This window comes from Carassius auratus, chromosome 42 (assembly GCF_003368295.1).
Source record: "Carassius auratus strain Wakin chromosome 42, ASM336829v1, whole genome shotgun sequence".
In the NCBI taxonomy this organism is placed as follows: Eukaryota; Metazoa; Chordata; class Actinopteri; order Cypriniformes; family Cyprinidae; genus Carassius; species Carassius auratus.
The window spans coordinates 18,428,686-18,452,677 of NC_039284.1; the positions used below are offsets into that span (position 1 = coordinate 18,428,686).

The 23,992-nt window shown below is 33.9% G+C and overlaps 1 protein-coding gene across 2 annotated transcripts in view; it reads left to right on the forward strand.

Moving 5' to 3' along the window:
• LOC113060964 (transcription initiation protein SPT3 homolog) overlaps positions 1-23,992 on the forward strand; it is a 101,219-nt gene that overhangs the window by 47,759 nt on the left and 29,468 nt on the right. For both annotated transcript variants that reach the window (XM_026230228.1, XM_026230229.1), the window contains exons 3-5: positions 209-293; positions 18,081-18,167; positions 20,112-20,205. In XM_026230228.1, the coding sequence (XP_026086013.1) occupies positions 209-293; positions 18,081-18,167; positions 20,112-20,205 (266 nt within the window). The remainder of the gene's footprint in view (positions 1-208; positions 294-18,080; positions 18,168-20,111; positions 20,206-23,992) is intronic.

A 23,992-nucleotide genomic window follows, 5' to 3' on the forward strand; every position in this document is an offset into this window, starting at 1 on the left:
TATTACCCAACTGAGGGCTTAACAGTGTGTTAATTGCCATTTTATGAACATTTGCTCACAGTTATGGTAGTAATAGAGAATTCATATTAGATTATTTATCTGAACTGAAATAAAGGTTGTGGGTTCAACATGGTGATTGTGAAACATGTTGGTCAGGAGCTTAAACATACTAAGAGCGTTTTGTAAAGCTTGTGTGTTTGCCTTGCAGGTTTGCTCTGGGTGATGCTCGCAGACCGCTGCACGAGACCGCCGCCCTGGTGGAGGATATAGTGCACACCCAGCTCATCAACCTCGTGAGTCAATGAAAATACCTGTACTTATACAATATGTCAGAGGGGGTTTTGGCATTAAAAAGCAAGAAAAAATAGGAATAGGAGACTAATATGAATCATTTCATTTCATTTTATGAAAAACAATTCTTTTGAATAATGTAGTGTATGCAAAGACCATTAAAGTGACCTTTAACATTGCTGTTTAATAGGACTGGGACAACGCAAAATATGCACATCGATTCGTCGACCTGTTTTTATTTCTCTAAAAAACGTTTGCAAAACGTTTACCTTATGTGCGCTGAATATACGCGATGGCCGGATCAACATTCTGTCCAATGTTATATAACCAATCCAGGGGTTTTTCTGCATTGATCTTTTTTTTTGGCGGCTGTCAAAGCCTTATTTGATCGCTGTGCCTGACAGGGCGTGTACGAGAGAAAGCCCCGGCTGCACGCGCGCACTCATAGTCTTCAAACAACACGAGCGCTTCTTGCTCTCTCTCTCTCTTGTGCATATTAATCAAAATCATTAAACACGATAGAAAAAGGGCGAAACACCAAAGTTTCATGCGAGCTCGTGCACTCACAGTCTTCAAACTACACGAGCGCTGTCTTGCTCTCTCTCTCTCTCTCTCTCTCTCTCTCCCTCGTGCATATTAACCAAAATCATTAGACACGATAGAAAAAGGGCGGAACACCTAAGTTTCACGTGGAGCATTCAGAGATTTTTTTTTCTACATGACAGGCTGCTGTATCCCACTGTTCAATTTATTTATTTTTTTTGTGGAAAAGCACTTCTCTGTATTAGCTTAAAGCCCTCAAGTTTATATTGGATACTGTATTCTTTCAATTGCTCTAAACAAGTATTTTGGGTGACCTTTTTTATTGAATGCTAGACATCAAGTTGTTGTTATTTTCATCTGAAAGAACTTTTTGTTCAGTAAGCTTGTTTCAGTAAAGTTTTCAAGGCTTCAAGGTTTTATTGAATGCTATCTCTATACAAGTGCAAAGTAATGCATTCTTAGTCAGTCTTTTATTTTGCATTTTTAAGAGCAATAAACATATATTGCAATGTTAAGGAATTCATGTTTTTTTTTCATTCAGATATGTAGCTCAACATTTATAAATTGTTAGTAGTCAATTAATGGGGAGATAATCGAAATCGAATCGGTCCGAAAAATTAATCGTTAGATTAATCGATTCATCAAAAAAATAATCGCTTGATTAATCGTTTAAAAAATAATCGTTTATCCCAGCCCTACTGTTTAATATTACTTTTTCCTGATGCATGGCCTTGGTTAAATCAGCAAAAAAAGTTACAAAAAAGTTGTTTAAGAGACAGAAACGATTTATGTTGATTTAAAAAAAAAAAAAATGTATGAAAATAAATAGTATTTTATGCATGTTATTTTAAAGTGGAAAAATATGCACCATAAAACGACCTTTTAATGTTACTGTCAATACTAATATTCTCTGCTGCATGGCCTTTATGTCAGCAAAAAGGTTGTTTAAGAGAGAGAATTCAATTCAAGTTTATTTGTATAGCGCTTTTTATAATATAAATCATCACAAAGCAACTTTACAGAAAATTGTTTCATTTAGTAGTAGCTTATAAGTGGTGACTGTCAGTTTGTGCGCATATGACAGGATTCTTCAGAAAAATTAATACAAGACCATTACAAGAACATTATTAACAATAATTATTATATGGTGCACTTACACTTGTAGCAATAAAGTTTTAAATGTTTATTTTAAAAGTTTTATTTTATTTTTATTAATTTACAACATTTTTTCTCTAGTATAACATTTTTATGTTATTCTAAAGAGAAAAGAAGTGCACAATAAAGTGACATTTAAAAAAAGTGCATGTATTTAAATTTCACATTCTTAATTTCTATATTAAGTGCATAGTTGATCATAACAGCTTATGGTTGCATGTATTAATACCAAAAATGATGATTGGTTTCATTTGGGTTCAAGCGTATGCGCTGATAAGAGTTAAAGGTATCTATCATGACACCCTGGTGCACATGTTCAGCTCGAGATATTTGCATCTGGAAAAGGGTTTTACAGCAATCTGTAATTAAGTATAAATAGCATCATCAGAGGCGGCCCAAATGGGAACACCACCTACTTCAAATGCTTCCTCGGGTTTTCCAGCCTTCTGAAACGGATGACCGCTGCAATGTGATATGAGAATTGCGCCGAGTTAAGCAAATAACGGTGCTTACAAAGCCGGTTGCTTTCACTGGTGGGATAAACAGAGTTCCTCCCCGGCTTACACCTTGTCATGCTGTTACCACAAGCAAAACACTGACTGTACTGGAGCAGAATTCCCCTGAACGGAGCCCAGCAAATATCACCGGGAAGCGGCCTGCGCTTTACTGGCACACTGAGATATAATTGGTTTTGCTCAGAGGGCGCCTGGAGTTTGGAAGCTGGCTGGGAGAATTATCTCTCAGAGGTCAAATAGCAAACTTTGACACGTTGCGGTGGACTTAACCTTTCACCCTGTAGCTACAAAAAGGAGTAAAGCAGCTCTTAACATTCATTGTTTTAACCTTTAGCCTGTCGAATCTGAGAGCTCTTAAATCAGCGAGCCAACGGTCTGCATTTATTTTACACACTCAGATTCAGTTTGGTATTTTTTTTGTTTCCCCTCTCCGAGCCAAACCCTCACGGTGGCTGAATCTGTCATATAGAAGCAGAAAATGCATGCGAACACAAGCCAAATCAAACTAAATATTTGTGTAGCGCTGGCTCGCTCTTGGCAACAAAAGATTTCAGACCCTGTTATTACCAGGATGTCAAAATCTCCTCGCTTTTCTTTGACATGGCTCTGGGGTCTTACAGTTTGCGGAGCCACGTTTTATTGAGAAGATCAATGGAGTCTGTTTAAAGAAGTTCTGACGCCCCTCATCTGTTCCCCGTCCCGCTGAAGAAAGCAGCTGCGCCCAGAGGAAACGTCCCACTCTTATATATATATATATATGGTATTTCTTAAATATATACATGTATGTGTGTGTATTCATATATACATATAAACTAGAGGTGGGCATAGATTATTTTTTTAAATCTAGATTAATACTCACTGTAATCTTGGAATTAATCTAGATTAAAATGGCTCATTTGAATTCTGCCGAAGGCATCCATAATATGTGTGCTACCCAAATAAAATAATGACTAAAAGTAAGTCTTTGAGAACGGGTTTCTCAAGCCAGGTGGTGCATTAGACCAGGGGCTCATCTCCTGTTTCCAAAATGCATCACAAAGTGCTAGAGATATATATACACACAGTGGGGCTCGAAAGTTTGGGCACCCCTTCCAAAATCTGTGAAAATGTGAATAATTTTCAAAAAATAAGAGCGATCATACTAAATGCATGTTATTTTTTATTTAGTACTGTCCTGAGTAAGATATTGTACATAAAAAAGATGTTTACATTTAGTTCACAAGACAAAAAAAGCAGAAATTATTATTATTATTATGGTTCTTAATACTGTGTTCTGTTACCTGATGATCCTCGACTGTCTTTCTGTTTTGTGATGGTTGTGCATGAGTCCCTTGTTTGTTCTGAACAGTTAAACTGAGAACTGTTCCTCAGAAAAATCCTCCATGTCCTGCAGATTCTTCAGTTTTCTAGCTTCTTTGCATATTTGAGCCATTTCCAGCAGGGACTGTATGATTTTTCGCACTGAGGACAATTGAGGGACTCAAACACAACTATTAAAAAAGGTTCAGACAGTCACTGATGCTCCAGAAGGAAACACGATGCATTAAGAGCTGGGGGGTGAAAACTTTTCAACACAATGAAGATGGCCAAATTTTTCTTCTTTTGTTGAAATATAATTATTTTCCATTTAGTTCTGCCCTTCGTAAGCAACAGAAGATACTTGTATGTTTCCCGGAACACAAATGAAGTACAATTTACCTTGATCTTCAAATTCCAAAAGTTTTCACCCCCCTCAGCTATATATATATATATATATATATATATATATATGTGTATATATATCATTTTTATTTGTCTGTATGTATATATGTATAAAATAATAAATATTTTACAATTATTATGTTATACATGAATAAACAATACAAAAATAATAATGCAAAATAGGGAGAAAAATATGGTGCATTTTAGACTATTTTTATTTTTATTTTATTAGTACATTTTTGCTTGCTATAAGGCTGGAAAATGCTATAACATTTTTAAGCACTGCTATTTAAGCTAAAATCATATAATGACACTCCAAATATTGCCATAACAGGAGAGGGTTAGACTGATGTCGCTAGAATTTCTGAAAAAAAAAAGGTAAATATTAATTTCCAAAGCACGTCTTTATTTTCTGAAACCAGCTCCAGGCAGATTTATAGACACTGATCTATAAACTGATCCATAACAACATGTAAAATACAGCACATTTTCAGTGTAATGAGATTTCAGATGGCCAGCTGTCGAGCTTTGAAGGACGTCTCCATGCATACATGTCTTTCAGCACCTTATAAATTTCTCGAAGGGGCCGGTCTCCTTGCGTTTTTCTTCATTTGGCGATTCCAGAATGACACCGTCTGTTTGGCATTACGGCGATATTTTTGTGTTTATTTTCGCTGGGCTATAAATAACTCTTATGCTCGTCTCAGCAGTGAGCACTAAACAGGGCATGATGGCGATAACCTTTCATTAATTTTGGGTTTCCTCCCTCGTGGATTTGTTATTGTTCCAGAGGCCAGGTGTAGCACTGCTCGGACTGTAATTGTGAGCGAGCTACTTAGCTGAAGACCACAGCGGTAATAAACCAAATTGCACAATAAATCCTTCCCAGATGGCCTGCAAAACATTTCACACTGCGCTTTCTGTGTGTGAGTGTGTGTGTGTTGTGTGACAGAAGACATGGATGAAGTTACATTTTTACACCTCACATACTCTCTTGGGTGTCTGTCACTTAGTGCCTCATGATTTATGGTGTCTAAATTCAGTTTGCCATCTAAACAGTTAGAAACTATTGTTTCTAGGTGATTGTGCACGCATTTTCATATAAATATACATGTGTGTGTGTTTTTGTGTGTGTGTGTTTATATATATATATATATATATATATATATATATATATATATATATATATATATATATACATACATATATATACATGTGTGTGTGTATATATATATATGATGTATATATATATATATATATATATATATATATATATAAATATAACATTAACATATAAAACATTTCTAAAGAATGCTTTCAGCACCTTGTTGAATCAATGCCACGTACAATTAAGGCAGTTCTGAAGGCGAAAGGGGGTCAAACACAGTATTAGTATGGTGTTCCTAATAATCCTTTAGGTGAGTGTGTGTATATATATATATATATTAGGGATGCAACAATACAGTTAGTTTACGGTTCAATACATACCTCGGTTTTAACCACGGTTTTCGGTTCAGTTCTGATGGCTATAATATATACTTGGAATGCGCGCATATAGCTATGGATAAAAACAACTCAGAAGGATAGTTCACCCCAGAAATGAAAATTAGTTCATCATTTAGGCTAGGCAAGTTTATTTATATAGCACAATTCATAAACAATGGTAATTCAAAGTGCTTTACATAAAAGTAAGTAAAATAATCAGAAAACTGAAACAAGCAATTTAAAAACTAAAAAAAATACTTAATTAAAATGATTTAAATATGTAAAATTATTTGACATAAAATACAGTGAATACATCAAATACAGTGCAATCAGTTGGGACATTGCACAGTGCACATCCAATAAATGCGCAGCTAAACACATGAGTTTTGAGTCTAGATTTAAAAGTGGCTAATGTTTTAGCACATCTGATCTCTTCTGGAAGCTGATTCCAACTGCGGGCAGCATAGTAACTAAAGGCGGACTCCCCTTGTTTTGTGAGAACTCTCGATCCTAATGATCTGAGTGCTCTGTTAGGTTTATATTCAGTGAACATATCTGCAAAATATTTCGGTTCTAGGTCATGTAGTGACTTATATACGAGTAAAAGTACTTTAAAATCAATCCTAAATGTAACTGGAAACCAGTGTAAGGACCTGAGGACTTGTGTGATATGCTCAGATTTTCTGGTTCTGGTCAGAATCCTGGCAGCAGCGTTCTGGATGAGTGAGGAGCCCATTACAATAGTCCACCCTGCTGGTGATAAAGGCATGTACTAGTTTCTCCAAGTCTTGTCTGGAAACAAAACATCTAATTCTTGCAATGTTTTTTAGATGATAGTATGCTGATTTAGTTACTGCTTTGACATGACTACTGAAACTAAGGTCTGTCTTCAGAATCACACCAAGATTCCTGACTTGATTTTTAGTTTTGAGACCCCAAGAGTCAAGGTATGCATTCAACTTGAAAACTTCATTTTTGTTTCCAAATGCAATGACTTCAGTTTTTTCCTTGTTTAACTGAAGAAAGTTCTGGCACATCCAACTATTAATTTCATCAATGCATTGGCAGAAGGAATCAATGGGGTGTAGTCATTTGGAGATAAGGCTAGGTAAATCTGTGTATCATCAGCATAGCTGTGATAGGCACTTTGGTTCTTTCTCATTATTTGACTTAGTGGAAGCATTTACAGGCTAAACAAGAGCGGTGCAAGAATTGAGCCTTGTGGGACTCCGCGTGTCATGGACGTCCACTTAGACTTATGCTCTCCTATAATCACATAATAGCCTCTCCCTTCTAAGTATGTCCTGAACCATTTGAGTACCATCCCAGAAAGCCCGACCCAGTTTTCCAGTCTCTCTAGTAGTATGTTATGATCGACAGTGTCAAACGCAGCACTGAGATCTAGCAATACCAGCCCCGATATTTTGCCAGAGTCAGAATTTAAGCGAATATCATTTATTATCTTAATGAGTGCTGTCTCTGTGCTGTGATGCGGCCGAAAACCAGATTGAAAATTGTCCAGGTGTCCATTTGAGTTTAAGTATTTGTTCAGCTGATTAAAAACTACCTTTTCTACAATTTTGACTGTAAAAGGAAGATTAGATATTGGTCTGTAATTGCTCAAAATGGTGTTATCAAGATTGCTCTTTTTCAGGAGGGGCAGTGTCAGTCTCCCAACAGTGGCAAAAAAGGAGTACCAGTGTTGTTTAAGTTACTGTTTCTAAGATTTGAGAAGAAATTCTGTCTATCTGTGGCTAGTTTCACATTAAAAGCATGAAGGCTGTCTTTATAGATGCGAATCTCAAGTTTCGCCTTCCGCCACATCCGCTCGGCTTTTCTGCATTGTCTTTTCATAGTCTGAACTGCTGTTGATTTACCTCATTTGCTTCAAACCTGTATGAATTCTTTCTTCTGAGAAAAATTGTGTTTTTTTTTTTGAAAAATGCCTTTGTTTTTTGTGTATATAATGAAAAAATGGATCCAATTTTGTTTGGGAACCCAACGTTATTGCAGATTTCTTCTCTTATGTTCTGCAGAAGAAAGAATATCAAACAGGTTTGGAATGACATGAGGATGAGGAAATTATTTTTTCCTCTTTTTCTATGAACTCTCTTTTGTGGAATCCTATGTGGAATGCATTATCCTCAAAATCTGTGGTTTTCTGTAGGTTTGTCGTGGTAGTATGAAAAAGCAATGCTAAATGATAAAAATCAAATGCAACTTACCATGTAATTATCTATAAATCTTAATTTTTAAGCAAAGAGGAAACTTTTCTCATATCTCTCAAACATTTGCTTTTTGCAATCATTATTGGCTGGTGAGAACTTTAAACCATCAAAATGCAGTTTTGCATTAAAACTGTTTAGGTATTTCTTAACAGTTTTGGTCTTGGAGCAAAACCAGATGCTAATCAAAACCAAAATCTCCAGCAGCTTGAGTTGGAGCAGGACGTGGTCTGAGTGTCTGTGACTCAGCAGAATCCACTGGTTTGTTATTGAGTCACAGTCTCTGTATGTGTGAACAGAAAGGCAGAAATGATCTGCATCAGACTGAGATGCAGTCGTTAAGTGAAAGCAGATCGTTCAGGACTTTGAGTGATTGTACTCTGACAGACGCTCAGGAATGATGACGAGTGTTTTGTGGAGCATCTCTCCATTGTGTGCCATACAAGCAGAAGTTTATGAGATCCTTACAGTGACCTCTAGTGCTCGTCATCATGCTGTATATAAGATACTGTTGTTTTACCTCTAGATCAGCTGCATCATTCATGTTCTGCAGTTGTTTTTAATATATTAATTGACTCAATTATGTCATGATCTCAATTATGTAGTGTCGTAATTTAAACAACAACAATTGCTGGTAGCCATTGACAGCACCTGTTTGGTTACCAACATTTAAAAAAAAAAAATCTTCTTTGAGACAGTTGAGTAAATAATCGCAAAATGTTATTTTTGGGTAAACAATCCCTTTATAGACGCATTTCTAAGAAGAGACTTTAATAAATGTGTTCCGGTTAAACTCATACACTTAATATCACTTTAAATAATCATATTATAATTAATAAGGAGATGATTAGGGTGCTTTAAACTTTCCTTGTGTTTAGTTCCATTGAATAGACTCTCATTGAAAGACTCTTTGGTAAAGACTGATGAAGTAGCTTTATTAGTTTAGGTTCTGTATCTGGATGGGAATTCATTAAAGTAGACTGGAATGAGTTGCAGAATAAGCGATCATGCCTGTTAAAAGCCTTGACGTTTCTCCGGACATGTGGAGCCGAGTTCAAGCGGTGTTTTCCTGTATCACCAGGTGCAGATGTTGGCAGACGATGCTTTCGTAGGCCTATATTTCCCAGCAGTCTCTCTGATTCCAGTCTTTCTTTCAGTCTCCAGGGTAGTTTTTTTTGCAACGACAGCAATTTCGCTGTACAACCATTTCAGTGCGGACTACCATTGTAAATTTGAAAATTGCCCAAGTCTGAGCATCTAATGAATATATTTATGAGTCCAGTGTTCAAATCAGTTTCAAATCAAGTCAAGTTCAGAGATTTAATTAAGTCTCTCAGAAGAGGAAAATATTTTCCTCCTGATGTTCCTATAGGTACTTTGGAAGACTTTTTGATGTTCATGTTCATGTGGGTAACACTTCATTTCATACCTTTCCAACATATCTGTGTGACTCCATGTCCAGGTGATATTTCACCCCCAAAAATACATTATTTTGCAAGTTTTATACATGTGATATATTTATAATATGAGGGGCCGTACAAGCCCTAATTCATTCTGCCACTCTTACATTCTCCTTTCACATACATATATTTTTGCATTCATTCTCTGCTTCAGTCGTGTTGCCAGATACACGTATTATAAGCGTCATAGGTTTTTTTTTATTATTTTTTTTTTTCACTTAATTTAGGAAGTGAATTAAGTGGGAGGTTGTAAGTTAGGGAAAGCAATATCTTTATATTATTTCAATGACTCAAGACTCATTGCGGTTTATTTATCTTTATATTTTTATTTTATTTATTTTTTCAAAATCTGGCAACACCAGCATAACGTTAACTGTCAGTAATAAATAAAAAAAATACAAGGTTCAAAACAGCGCGGGCAGGTTATTCCTGACATGATGCAATTTGGTAACACAAACACAGTGATCATCTTTAAGACAGATACATATAATGTGTATTTATAAATAGCAATTAAATTCAAATTTAATAAAAATATTAATAATCTATTATATGAATTATATCTAAATATTGAGTATACTACAATTGTTTTTTATATTAATTGTAGTCAGATAATGAGATAATAGTGGCATGAATGGGGGGGGGGGTACTTAATTGTCTGCATAATAAGGAAATTATAATTATGTATTTCTTGTGATTTTTGGGTGAAAATGGCAGATTTCACCCATCCGTTCAGGAGGGTTTTAAATAAAGACAAAGTCTACCAGTCCGTTTGCTCTTTTAAAACTAAATGTCATTTTCTTTCATCAAGTGGCATTGCTGTCTAAAGTACATCACCATCTACTTCAGTGAAACCGTTTCTTTTCAGGTAAGCAGTTTACTTGAGATGTCCAGAAGCGGATCTTATTAGATCATCGTGTTCTGCCAGAAAACCCTGAGTGTGCTAAACTACCCAGACCTGTTTTTGTTTCCCCACTCCTGTTTGCCTAGTTACCATTTTTATTGCATTTTGTTGACACTGTTTGCTTTGCGGATTCTGCCGTCTGCCTCTGTGATAGGTGGTCTGAGTTAATAATGAGTCTCATGGATTTATATTTAGCCATTCAAGAATCAGTTCCAGCGCTCGGGCTGGTTTTAATGTAAGAGACGTCCATTCATGCACACACACCGACTGGTTAAAAGACGTCTGCCAGAGCCAGACTCAACCCCGTCCCGAAGCCTAGACGCCTGCAGCTCGGCGAGGGAACGCCGGCCGGATGTTTGGTGTTGAAATGGGTTGGGATGTGGAAGTACGGCTGCCATCTCCAGTCCAGGTGCTCGCGCTGACATATGTCAGAAGCGTTCGGTGTCCGAATCAATTAGCTTCTCTGGGGTAGAGCAGGGAGGACAAATTGGCAAAGTGTTTTGTTTAAATAAATGGCCTCGGTGGAGTTTTTCCAGGGGGAGCGAGGCTTGTTAGGAATGTGTGGTCTCATCGTTCTTGGAAATAAGTCGTTGCAGCATCGTCCGTTGACAACACGTTTACTTATTCACACCATCACAAAACCGAAAGCTGAGACCTCCCGGCTGCGGCCGGATTGTGTAATGTGGTATATTCATTGAATTTCAGTCTGTAGTGATGTGGTTTGTATACAGTAAGTTCACGTCCTGGATGATGAAGCTTGCTTAATGTCATTTGGGATGAGAGGAGAGCACAAACCCTGAATCTTAAAGAAATAGATCACCTTGAAATGAAACTTTTGTCATCCTTTAACCATCCCAAAGATGTATGTTGAACACAAAAGACGACATTTCAAACAGTTGCCGCAAGCCATTGACTTCCATAGTATTTTTACTTGTAATCCAATGGCTACCGGCAACTGTTTGGCCACTAACATTCTTCATAATATCTTCTTTTGTATTCAGAAGAAGAAAGAAACTATTGCTTGGGTGAACTGTCACTTTAAGCATTGAACATTGGCACAGAAATCATCAGATTTTCACCTGCTCGATGTTAAAAGGAGTTAAATATCCTACAGACGTACAGTGAAGGACCCGAGCCGTATCTAAAGACCAGAAACTGTTTTTGATGCAAATGGGAAACACTTATCAAACTCCCGTCTCACAGGGACTCTGAGTTTCGGCAAACATTGATAAAGCTCCCTGCCAAACATCACCATTAAACCGCAAAACACAAGCAAAACGTTCTGTCATGTCGAGCTGTACGAGTTTGTGTTCTGGTGAGTCGGTGTTTTTCACTAATTGTTTTTGACGAATGTTTTTCCTCGTTGTTATGAAGCAGGTCAGACGGCGTCTTGGAGAACAGTGTTATAGGGTTGTTTTGATGATTGGATAAATATCCAGGTCACATTTCACCCCAAAATTATATTTTCAGTAAATAAATTACGCCTTTTTAGGATTATTTTTGCGGGCCAGGGTGATAACTAAAGCGAAAACCTTAGCCATTAAAAAATACTTCCATTACACATTTTTTTAATAAACTGAAATTAATATTTTATCTCAGCTCGACAAGGCATTTTTGTTTAGTTTAACTACAATTACAAAACTAAATAAGCTAAAACTAAGAGATAATAATGAAAAAAATTATGTAAAACATGATAAACTAATAAAAATCCTTAAACACAACAAAATTAGTAAAACTTAAGTGATATGAAAACAGAAAATATAAAAGTTACATATAATTTAAAGTAACAAAAATTATAAAAGTGCATCTATAATATTATTATAACACTGCTATTTACTAATATATAATGTCAAATTTGTTTGCATTGACATTTACAAATATTATGTATTATGTATGTATATATATATATATATACACACACATAAATAAATACTCGCATTATTTTTTCAGAATTTAAATCAGCAGTAAAAAATTTTTTTTACATTTTTTTCTATCTATCTATCTACATGTTCATATTATTTAAAGCAGCAATAAATATTTTTTTTTATTTTTTCCATCCATCCATCCATCCGTTCATATTATGTAAATCAGCATTAAATAATTATTTTCTTTTTTTTTTTTTACGAATTTAGATCAAATGTGCTTATTTTTCGTATCTTTTTCGTCGTGCAAAATATTACACTTATTTAACCCCTCTCAGTTTTAGATCCAGGAGTGTTCTTGACGGGTTTTGTGTGATTTATCCACATCACTTACTTTTTCAAACATCACCAGTCTCCTTCGAAGCTTAACTAGCGGCCCTCAGGTTTGTGTTGAAAGTCTAATGAAGTTTTTCAGCCTTCACATCAGATTTTGAGGTGATGTGATCTCGCTCCCTGTCTGCTAGTTCTGCAAATATCGCCGCTTGTTTCATTTTGCCGTCTTTCAAAGGAAATGGTGTAATTGATCTTTACAAGGACGCTGTGAGTGGAATTCTCCCGGCTCTTCCTGTTACCTTTTCTAGTGTAATCAAATAATGGGTTTGGTTTCAGAGCTCTGCAGTAGCAGAGGAGAGGCTTGTTTATTTGACTTCTGCCGTTCTGTTGCATGAAAGCTCCAGCACTGGAACGTGAAGCAGAGACCGTCCAGGCCAGTGGCGCTTGAAAATGTGTTGTAATTCACATTGATTTGTCTAATTAAGGAGCAAGACCTGTGTGCTTTCCTCAGGCCAGGAATCGGTCTCTCATATGCAAACATGTTTTTGTACCAGGATGTGTAATATTTCATATATCGTGTCATATATCGTGTCGTTCCAAATGCAGCTTTTTGTTTTGAAACACAAAAGATGTTTAGCAGAACATCTGAGCTGCTTTTGTGCTCATATGATAAAAGATTTAAGATCTTAGATCTCATTTACTTGGAGTTGTTTGTTCAACTGTTAACTAAAGCTAAAACAAAAAAATATACTGTATATTTTCATTACTTGAGACAAAATAAATGTTAACATTTTTTATAAAAGTTAGCTAGTTGGTGAGGCAAAATTTCTCATTTTCATGTAATTTAGGTTAGATGAATAAACTAAAATTCATAAATTAAAATTAAGTTATTTTAGTTTTTGGAGACCAACATTGAAGGGTTGTTTTGATGATTGGATAAATCACAGAAAAATCACATTTCCCACCAAATTAAAATTAATAAAAACTTTAAAATACATCTGTTTTTTAAACTATTTAATAGTTTAATAATATAATATACATAATAATTATAATAAATATATATATTTACATTTATTTTTATTTGTGTAATTTATGTAGACAAATTAATACAAATGACAAAAACACAACACAGTTACTAAATCTTTAACTAAAATTAAACAGAAAATATAAAACTAAAATCTAATTCTAAATATGAACTTAAACTAGAATATTATATCAAAATGATAATACTAAAATAACACTGCTATGTACTGCTTGTTATACTAACTTTAATTTTCAGTAATTCAGTTTTTTTATCTTATTAGTTTATATAAATATCAGAATGCTAAATATTATATTTATAATTGCATTTTGACATTTTCTTGACTTTTAAGCACTTTTTCCATTACTGCAATCCATTCTGGATGCTTTTTTTTTTTTTTTTTTTTTTTTTTACTTTTGATTCTCATTCGTTATTTTTCATTACTGTAATAAACGAACAACTTATATTTTGCTTCTGGTTGTACAGACATGAGGGTGAGGTAATAATGCCAGAACATATGATTTTGCTCACAGGATTTAGATTTGTGTTAGTCTTTTTCAGTGTTTCATTAAAAGAAAACAAGGAGGCCAGTTTTTCCTGAGACCAGCTGTCAATCAAACCGTCATCAGCCCCTCCCTCCACGTCTGTGTTTACGTTTCAGATTTAGTCTCCTGTTTTCTTTGTCTTTTTTTTTTTTTTTTTCAGTGAAACCAAAAACGATAATATGCAGATGGGTAAAAACACCCTCGATCTTCTGAATACCGCTGTAGTATGATAACTCAGGCATCTCAGAAATGGTAAAACAGTCCTTCGCCTCTGCAGTAAACTGTCAACAGCCTCGCTGGAAAAAGACCACAGAGATCCCAGTGTTCATGACTGAATGGAATAACCCGACTTCATTTAGCTTTGATCAACCTGTAAAATTAGACCAATTACTAAAATTAATCTGATATTTTGCAGAAGACAGTTTTGTGAGCCAAGGGTTGCAAATGGTACGGAAAAACCTTCCTTAAGCCTGAAAAGAGCCGTACTGTCAGACTTTTAAGCAATCATGTTTTTTTTTCCCCCTTTTGGGCCAAATTCATCAAATGTTTTCTTTTAAATAGGTTTATATGCATTTAACTTTGATGTTGTGAGGGGGATTTTCTTTTTCCCGAAAATGCTAGTTACTGTTAACGCAATTCACTAATATTTATTGACTTATCTCACACAGGCTATTGCTTGGAGATAAATAATAATACCGTAATAATAATAATATTAATTATATATATATATATATATATATATATATATATATATATATATATATATATATATATATATATATATATATATATATATATATATATATATATATATTTATTTATTTTTTATTTTTTATTTTTTTATTATGATATATATATATATATATCGTTTAATTAAAAAATTAAGTTTTGGTAGTTTTGTTTTATGTTTAAAATTTATTTAATTGTATATAATATAATTCAGAAATATATTAACTATATTAAATTATATTACATAATATTAAATATAGGCCTCATTAAGCTGAGCTTATGCTCCTAAGTTTTCAAATGAGCATTGCCACAATTATTCAAAAATCATGCTTTTTGATATACATTTCATTTATATTGTATACTATCCTAGGTTTTATTTTAATTTTAGTTTTGGATTTTCAGTTTTCACATTATAATATAATATAATATAATATAATATAATATAATATAATATAATATAATATGTTGTAGTATTGTATTACATTACATTATATTGGTCTTATCAGTTTTTGAGTGAACATTGAAAAATTATCCACAAATAATTTGTATATATATTTCGTTTATATACATTCATAATAAATTACTGATATACTATCCTAGGTTTTATTTTTATTTATTTTTATGTTTTCTGTTTTCACATGAACTTTTATTATATTATGTTTTATCTTTATTTAATTTTTATTTAATTAAAAAATATATATATTTGACCAATCAGTCCAAAAAATAAATACCAAATGTGCTAATTAAAATAAAACAAATTGACAAAAAGATAGTATCCAAGTTTTGGTAATAAATTAGCATAACGACAGATTAATAAGCAACGGTTAAGAGAATAAATTAATTTAAATAATTTTTACTCTTCTAGTTCAAATCTAGTCGAATGGGTCATAAAGTTGTTAGTGTATCATTGTACATCAGAATACTGTCCTTTATAAATCTAATTCCTCAGAAAAGTGGTTCTGGTTTCCGAGGATGATGGGAATTTTGGCCGGGGTGCGTGTGGAGAGTGAGGGATGAGATTCTGCATACTTACAGCCATTTTTGTCTATTAAAAACCATTCCTCTGTGAAACGGTGGGACCGACATGGCAGCCGGTATGTCGACCTTGGTGTGATGCCAGGCCAGAGAGATCTATATTAAAGTCTTGTGGCGCGGGGGTAAATGCTCCCCCTGTGTCTGCATGTGTGGGGTCCATCCGGCTCGCACACTCACATGTACGTTCCTGAGCAAATATATTTATGATCAGCAAATGTTTACAGACGCCGAGAACTGCTTGTGTGTATTCCAGGTCTCAAGGTGGATTAAGTCTGTGCCTCTTCATGAAGAATATCATCTTTTCTTTTTTGGACGAGTTGTAGTAAGCTGCACTCCAGAGTCGAGGATCTTTCAAGGGCCCTTCAGTGGTTTTACCAACAAGAGCTCTTTATCGAGAATCGCATGCCGAAAGGTTTCTATTTTTTTCCAGTGCAAAATGAAAATGCAAACATAAAAACAAAAATTAAAAAGTCCAGGTCCATGCAAGTCAATCACAAAATGTCCAGCTAATTTTAGGACAATTAAATTTTTTTTTCATTTTTAATTTATTGTAATGACAATTAAGCACAATTATTAATACAATTATTTTTATTTAATTTTTTACAGATGTTTTTCCTCATTTTTCCTCATGAAGCAAGACAAAAACATTTAGTACTTTAAAAACGGCACATGTTGACCCTGCTTAAATTATGATTCAATTAGAGTTTTGAATCAATTCATTTAAATACCAAAAACATAAGAAACCATATTTTGAGTAAATTAAAATGTGCCTTTTTATGATTGCTAATTTTTATTTATTTATTTATTTATTGGCTATTTACCATGGTTATTATTGTTAATGAAAATGAAAACCATAAAGTCATTACTTGAACAAATAAATTTTAACTGAAATATAATTTATTTAAATAGACAGCCTGAACTGATTCACATAAATAAATCAAAGTTAATTTTGTTCAAAGTAAAAGAAACAATAACACAAATAAATTTAAAAAAAGACTTTATTTTTAGGACTGTTTATTAAGGCTTTTTAGTTATTATCATTACTTAAAACTCAAACAATATAAAGCTGAAATAAAAATAAAATAATACTTTCATTTTTTTTTTCACATCAAAATTGTATTATTATATACGCGTATATAAATAGTAAAGCCTATAAAATCATATAAATGATCGATAATTATTTAATCTTTTTAAATGGAAAAACTCTTAATGATATTTTAAATAGGCTTCTGTTTTTCAGATATTTTCATGTTCCTAATGTCGTCTTTTATTTTATTTCGTAACTGTTTTGATTATTACATGATTTAAATTTTTCAGATCGTATTTAGTTCTCCTATACAAGTGCATCCTCAACATCAAATCATCTTTTTAACTAAGAAAAACCAGCTCTACAAGTAATCAGATCTTGCTCTTCTTGTGTTTGTTATTATATACGTCACAGATCATTAGTTGTGGTTTGCTTCAGTTCAGTTCAGTGTATTTATATAGCACTTTCACATACGCGTCCAAAGCAGTTTTACAAAGAATAGTTTTGTTGAACTCGATCCTCCCTTTTTATCCTTTTGTTAGGACGGGTTTAAAAATATCAGTAAGTTAACACTACAGTCCTTCCATGAGATTTGCCATAATTCTAGAGCGTTCATGGGATATGTTGATTTACATAAGAACGGCTATCATTTGCACCATGATGGATGAGCTGTTTTTCCTCTTTTGGCAACAAAGTGAAATTATAGCACTTCACCAGACATTTTTCATTGCAGTTTTTTTTTTTGTCCTTCTCGAGCTTAAAGATTTAGTTGCATATGATTTAGACATTCCTGTGTAAACCTCTCATGCACTGGCCGATAGAAAGGTCAATTATGTCTTTACATTAAACCAGGACACATAAAACACATTTAATCCTATTTCTAGACTGCTTATCTTGTTTTCATATCGAGGCAAGCACCACGCGGTATTTTGCTGTGCCTGGTTCATTTTTATCTGTTGTTTTGATGCATTTCTCTCTGTTTGCCATGCGCTCAAGGACATTTTCTGACCCGTTTGAGCAGAAATAGCAAAGTTAGACGTTCTTGCACAAGACTTGAAACTCACGTCCCGCCGAAAGTGACTCAAGACCTGCTCTCATAATAAAACCCCTTATCGGTTTCCTCAAGGTCTTCATGCAGTTGAGTGCTGATTTTAAAAACATCTCTGGGTTGATGTTACCAAGCGCTGATTGTTACATACTCCCGCTTTCTTTGCTGATTGAATTGCCTTTCTTTCTGTCTTTGCTCCTGCAGCTCCATCAGGCCGCAGAGGTGGCCCTCCTGAGAGGAGCCAGGGCCATTTCACCAGAGGATATCATCTTTCTAATGAGGAAAGACAAGGTACATGAGACATTACCGCAACATAAATCATTAGCCTTCGTATGTATGGGCTACCGCTTTGGTTATCGAGTAGTTTTATTGCTTTTGTAGTTCTGTTGCTTTTAGCTCACTGGTTAAAAGCAAGAATCAGGGCTGGGTGATACATTAAAAAATAAAATAATATTTTGATATTTATCTGATTTCAGTGAAGAGGGTAAAGTAGATGAAATAGGTTTAATGCAAGAACTGAAACACAGTTAACTTCTAAAAAAATAATCATTCAATAAAACAGGTTTTCCTATTTTAAAAGGTTTTCCACATTCTCTCTGTAATTATTTCAAATTATTTCATTTAAATGAATCAAACTTACTCACTCTCTATCTCTATCTCTCTCTCTCTCTCTCTCGCTCTCTCGTTCTCACTCTCTCTCTCTCACTCACTCTATCTCACTCACTCACTCACTCTCTCTCTCACTCACTCTATCTCACTATCTCTCACTCACACTCACTCTCTCTATTTCACTCTCTCTCACTCTCACTCTATTTCACTCGCACTCACTCTCTCTCGCACTCACTCTCTCTCTTTCTCACACTCTCACTCTTATCTCACTCTCTCTCACTCTCTCACTCACTTTCTCTCCCTCTCACTCTATTTCACTCGCACTCACTCTCTCTCATTCACACTCTTTCTCACTCTCAGTCTCTCTCTCTCACTCTCACTCTATTTCACTAGCTCTCTCTCTTTCTCTTTCTCTCACTCTCACTCTTATCTCACTCTCTCTCACTCTCATTCTATTTCACTCGCTCTCTCTCACTCTCATCTCACTCTTATCTCACTCTCTCTCACTCTCATTCTATTTCACTCGCTCTCTCTCACTCACTCTCACTCTCATCTCACTCTCTCACTCACTCTCATTCACACTCTCTCTCTCACTCTCAGTCTCTCTCTCTCTCACTCACACTCTATTTCACTCGCTTTCTCTCTCGCACTCACTCTCTCTCACTCTCACTCACTCTCAGTTTCTCTCTCTCACACTCTCTCTCATTCACTCACTCACTCTCTATATATATATATATATATATATATATATATATATATTTTATTTTTACACCAGCAATTTATTCATTCATTTCAATTTTGTAGGATACAAAGATGGACGGAGATTGTTTTAGTTTAAACATGGAGCCTGTTAAATTGAGATATGCATGTGATTACAGTAAGATGGGAATGTAGATTAATGCAACTAAAACACAATAAACCTTAAGACATAAAATCAGTGAATAAAATAAAGGTCTTCTACACATCTTCCCTAAATATTGTTGAGATGACACGTTGAGTGATGATGCAAACAGACTGGTCCAGAGTTTTGAATCGATCCATTGAAATGATTTTCACTACACCTATGTATTATGTCATCCGCCGGAACGCCACTCTCTTGTGAACGCACATACGACAGGTTCATAAAGTTTTAAATATGGAGATTTTCTTACACAAATGCATGGCTCTTGGAGCACTTTTTATGATGGATGGATGCACTTTTTAGGGCAAATTCACTGCCATTATAGAGCTTGGAAACTCTTGATTGTATTTCTCTGAAAGAAGAACATCACATACTTTTTTTTTCTCCTAACATTTACAATACAGACAGTATTCATATTTTGCAATATTCATAATGCTGCTTCATTCAGTGTTGGCAGCTAAATTATTCTGAATGCATCAGGCAGATTTATTTAACGTTGTGAAGAGACTCAAACTAAAAGATAATTTTGTGAGATGCAAAGATGGATGGAGACCCGAGCCTGTTTAATTAGCGACAATATTGACAATGTTAGTTCAGTATTATGAACACTTCGCCAGCTCTAGAAAGAACTAAACTGTCTGAAACTAAAAGATCATTTTGTGGGGTAGATAGATGGAGCAGATTGTTCTAGTTTGAATACTAAACTGGTTATTTTGTTCTCCCAGAAAAAATTACGGCGACTCATCAGGTACATGCAGTTCAGAGACTACAAATCCAGAGTCCTCAAAACCATCGAAGATGAAGATGTGCTGGATTCAGGTACGATATCTGGAGCTTTTTCCATTTTCTGGTCTGAAACTGATTCAGAGTCGAGCATCCATGAGAGCCTACTCTAAATTCCCAACCCTAGTTAATGTATTGGACTTTCATATGTTTTCCGCTTAGCATGTTTTCCATATGAATGATTTTGTTCGTAAGATATTCAGTACATTTCCCCCCATCAACAGCATTTTACCATTTAGCTGTTTTCTTAAATGACGAAGAGGCACATAATGAGTGGAGTCGAGGGGTAATTTTGTACGCCACAGTCAATCAGCGAGAGTCATTTACCGAAATGCCAGCAGAAGCTTTGGCATGAATCTGCTTTGAACAGCCCTCCCTCATCAATATCACCGAAAAATGAGCGTGAGCGAGGAAAACCATCCGCAGAAGCAGCGTAATGTCATGCAGAGTGTCATTAGGACTCGTGCTCCTCATCTAGAGTGTAACTTGAGAGATGGAAGAACATTGAAATGCGGCGTTTGGATTGGAGTCTCCTTGTCTGAACACAGAAGCTTTTCCATGGCTTGCTGTCCGTAATGTGTTGCTCTTCTGAAAGTTGCCTGACCCCAAAGAAGCGCTTGAAACCAGGAGATTATTGTTCTCTGACTATTATCTGCATTATTGCATGCAAAATCAAATCTAAGAGGGAATTGTTTCAGTGTGAAGACAGAAAAGCCTCTTTCTTTCTTTCTCTGAGAGCGAGAACATGGGTTCTGATTTCTTTCCATGCAGTGTTTGTACAGTGACCCCTAAAACTAAACTAAACTGCAAATGAGGAACTTCTGTTCAACCACCATTGTCTTTTCTAAGGTTGCTCAGCAGATTTGGGGACAGATGTAGTAGAGCAGGAGATTGTTATTGTGAAGTGCTTTTTATTTTCTTACTACATGTTACTAAATGCTTATATTCGGAGTGATTCATCAAACCCATTTAGTCGTCAAATTTACAGGAAATCATAATGTTAATATGAATAGTATCTTAATCTTCATGGCAGCTTGATGAGAGCTGCTAAATGCAACTATATGGCATGAATACTATTTATTTTTACTGTGAGTTCAAATCATAGTGCAGAAAAATAATTTCACCATTTTTTTTCATGTTGAATATTCTGTTTCATTTGGAAATACAAGTAATTACAACTGACATTGTTAGGTAAACATGTTAGGTAAACACACTTAAATTATGGTAGGTAAGTCTAGGGAAATAATGCATGGTATAAAAACATTTCTGTATTTTTATGCACATTATGTTTTGATCTGCTATGTCTATAGCACTTCTTATCACCAAGCAAATTAAAAATATTTTACTTGTAGTTGTCGGATAAATTCACTAAATCAAAAGTGTTTAATGCATTTGTTCAATATTTATTTGTTCAAAGCACTTCTAAACATCCTATTACATTAAGCTTGGACACATTTAATATGTGATTTTTTTTTTTTTTTACTACTTGTAGTTCTTAATTCTAAAGCATTAATTAACTAGGTCAAATATGTTTTTACTAGTGTTTAATGTAACATTTCATTATTAGATTAACTATTCCTCCAGTTGAACACTTGTCACCGTGTGTTAAGGTTCTCTTTGTATAAAATCAGGTCTCGCATGTTCCTCTTGGAAATACAAGTAGTTACGGACATAATTTGGGTTGCAAGCCCTGTTGGTTGGTCGTGTTTATACATTTAGACGTATTGTTCTGTAAACATATGCTCAGTTAATTTAAGGCAGGTGCAGTAAGTCTAGAAAAAAAGTGCGATATGCAAACTTTAATGTACTTTTATGCAGTTTTGGGTTTTAATCTACCGTGTTCAAAGCATTTCTATTACAGGCACATTTAAAATGCCATTTTTAACTTGTACTTCTTGATTTTAAAGAATGAATTAATCAGATAAAATATTTTTTTTTTACCAGTATTTATATAGTTACATTATAAAGCGCCATTTCATAGTTATTAGATTAACTATTTATCCAAACCAAGATTTTCCAAGGCCTTTTATTCATCCAAATATTGTATCCAATGTCAAATTAAGGATTCTTTAAAGCCAAAAATGCACTACTAATTATGTACGTCAACGTATTTGTATCATTTAAAAGTAAGTTTATGCAAACTGACGTTTTGACCGTTTGATTGAGTTGCAGCGTTTACAGAGGAAGTCCACAATTACAGTCTGTTGGAGGTTATGCTGTGCCAGTCCCAACGAACCTGAAGCCCATAAAACAAGCTGTTATTGAGGTGTCATAAATTCAGTAACCTTGATTGAACACATTCTGGGGCTATTTCTGTCATACACAACCAGACGTTACTTCACAGAAGTGTGTTTAATCAGTGTACTTCCTTTCATTTAATTAACATTTTCCTTCTTTTTTTTTTTTTTTTTTCCCACCCTGGAGCTTTAAGGCCTGTAATGCCCGCTGACGCTCAAATGCATGAACATGCTGGAAACATTGAAAATCAGTTGCTGTGGTAGAGCGTGGTTTTATCCTGCTGTGGGATTTATGTACATAGTGAACAAAACTTGACACAGATATAAAATCTCTCATATTTGAGCTGCTTATTAGTCTGGTTTCCAGCTCGGCTCACTCTGGACATTCATTAGCAGACTTCACGAGGTGCATCATGGGATGTTTTTAAACACTAGCGAAGTAGGAGTATGTTTGATGGATGCTTTTTCACCTCAAATATATTATTATTCTTTGAAAATAAGATTGTATTTATTTATTTATTATGTTAATGTAATGTTATCATTCATTAATGTTAATAATGTAATTTAAAAATATATTGTAATAACATTTTAAAATTAAAAATTAAATTATATTTATATATTAAGGGTACATTATTGACATATATTTATTTTAAACATTCAAATTATGAATAAATATATCTTACAATGTGTTAATAATAATAATGATTTTTTTATGAGGCTTTCCACTCCAACTAATATATTAAGTTAGTTAGTTATTGTTAATGTTAACATTATTAAATGTTAATAATGCACATTAAATATATGTTGTAATAATTATATTACATTAAAAGTACATTATTAACATTTATAAATTTTAAACGTACATTAAGCATACAATATATAAAATTTTTATGATTATTCAATTATGCTTTTCAACTCCCACTAATATATTATTGTTTAAAATAAGATTTTATTTATTTTATAGTTATTATACGAATGCAATGTTTACATTAATACATGTTAATAATGTTCATAAAAAATTATATGCATAATTATATAATGTATTAGTAATTTTAGCATAGTCATTTTGTTAAATGAACATTATTAATATTTATATATATATATATATATATATATATATATATATATATATATATATATATATATAAATATATATATATTAGCACATTAAAAAGTATGAATACACCTATGTTATTATATATTATTAGTATTGGTAATCATGTTGTAGGTGGAGTGGACAGTATCTATAAGGAAAACCATCTATAAGTGTTATATATTTACATGCATTTACCAATATGCATATTTACTAATTAAAAATAGTTTTAAATAAATGCAAAATTTATTTTTGCCTACAAAACTCATTTCAGACATTTAACTGAGGATGCAGTATATATTGGACCCATATCAGTTATCATATTTTGATAGTGGTTATTTATCAGTCAGTATTGAATAATATTTTCACCAGCTTTAAGATTTAGCTCATCTGTCATTGTGATTATGGCAAAGATTAAACCATTAAATCAAAAGTTTTTAACTTTTGAGACTAAACAGCATCCCATAGATCACTTTATTTTTTTCCCCTCATA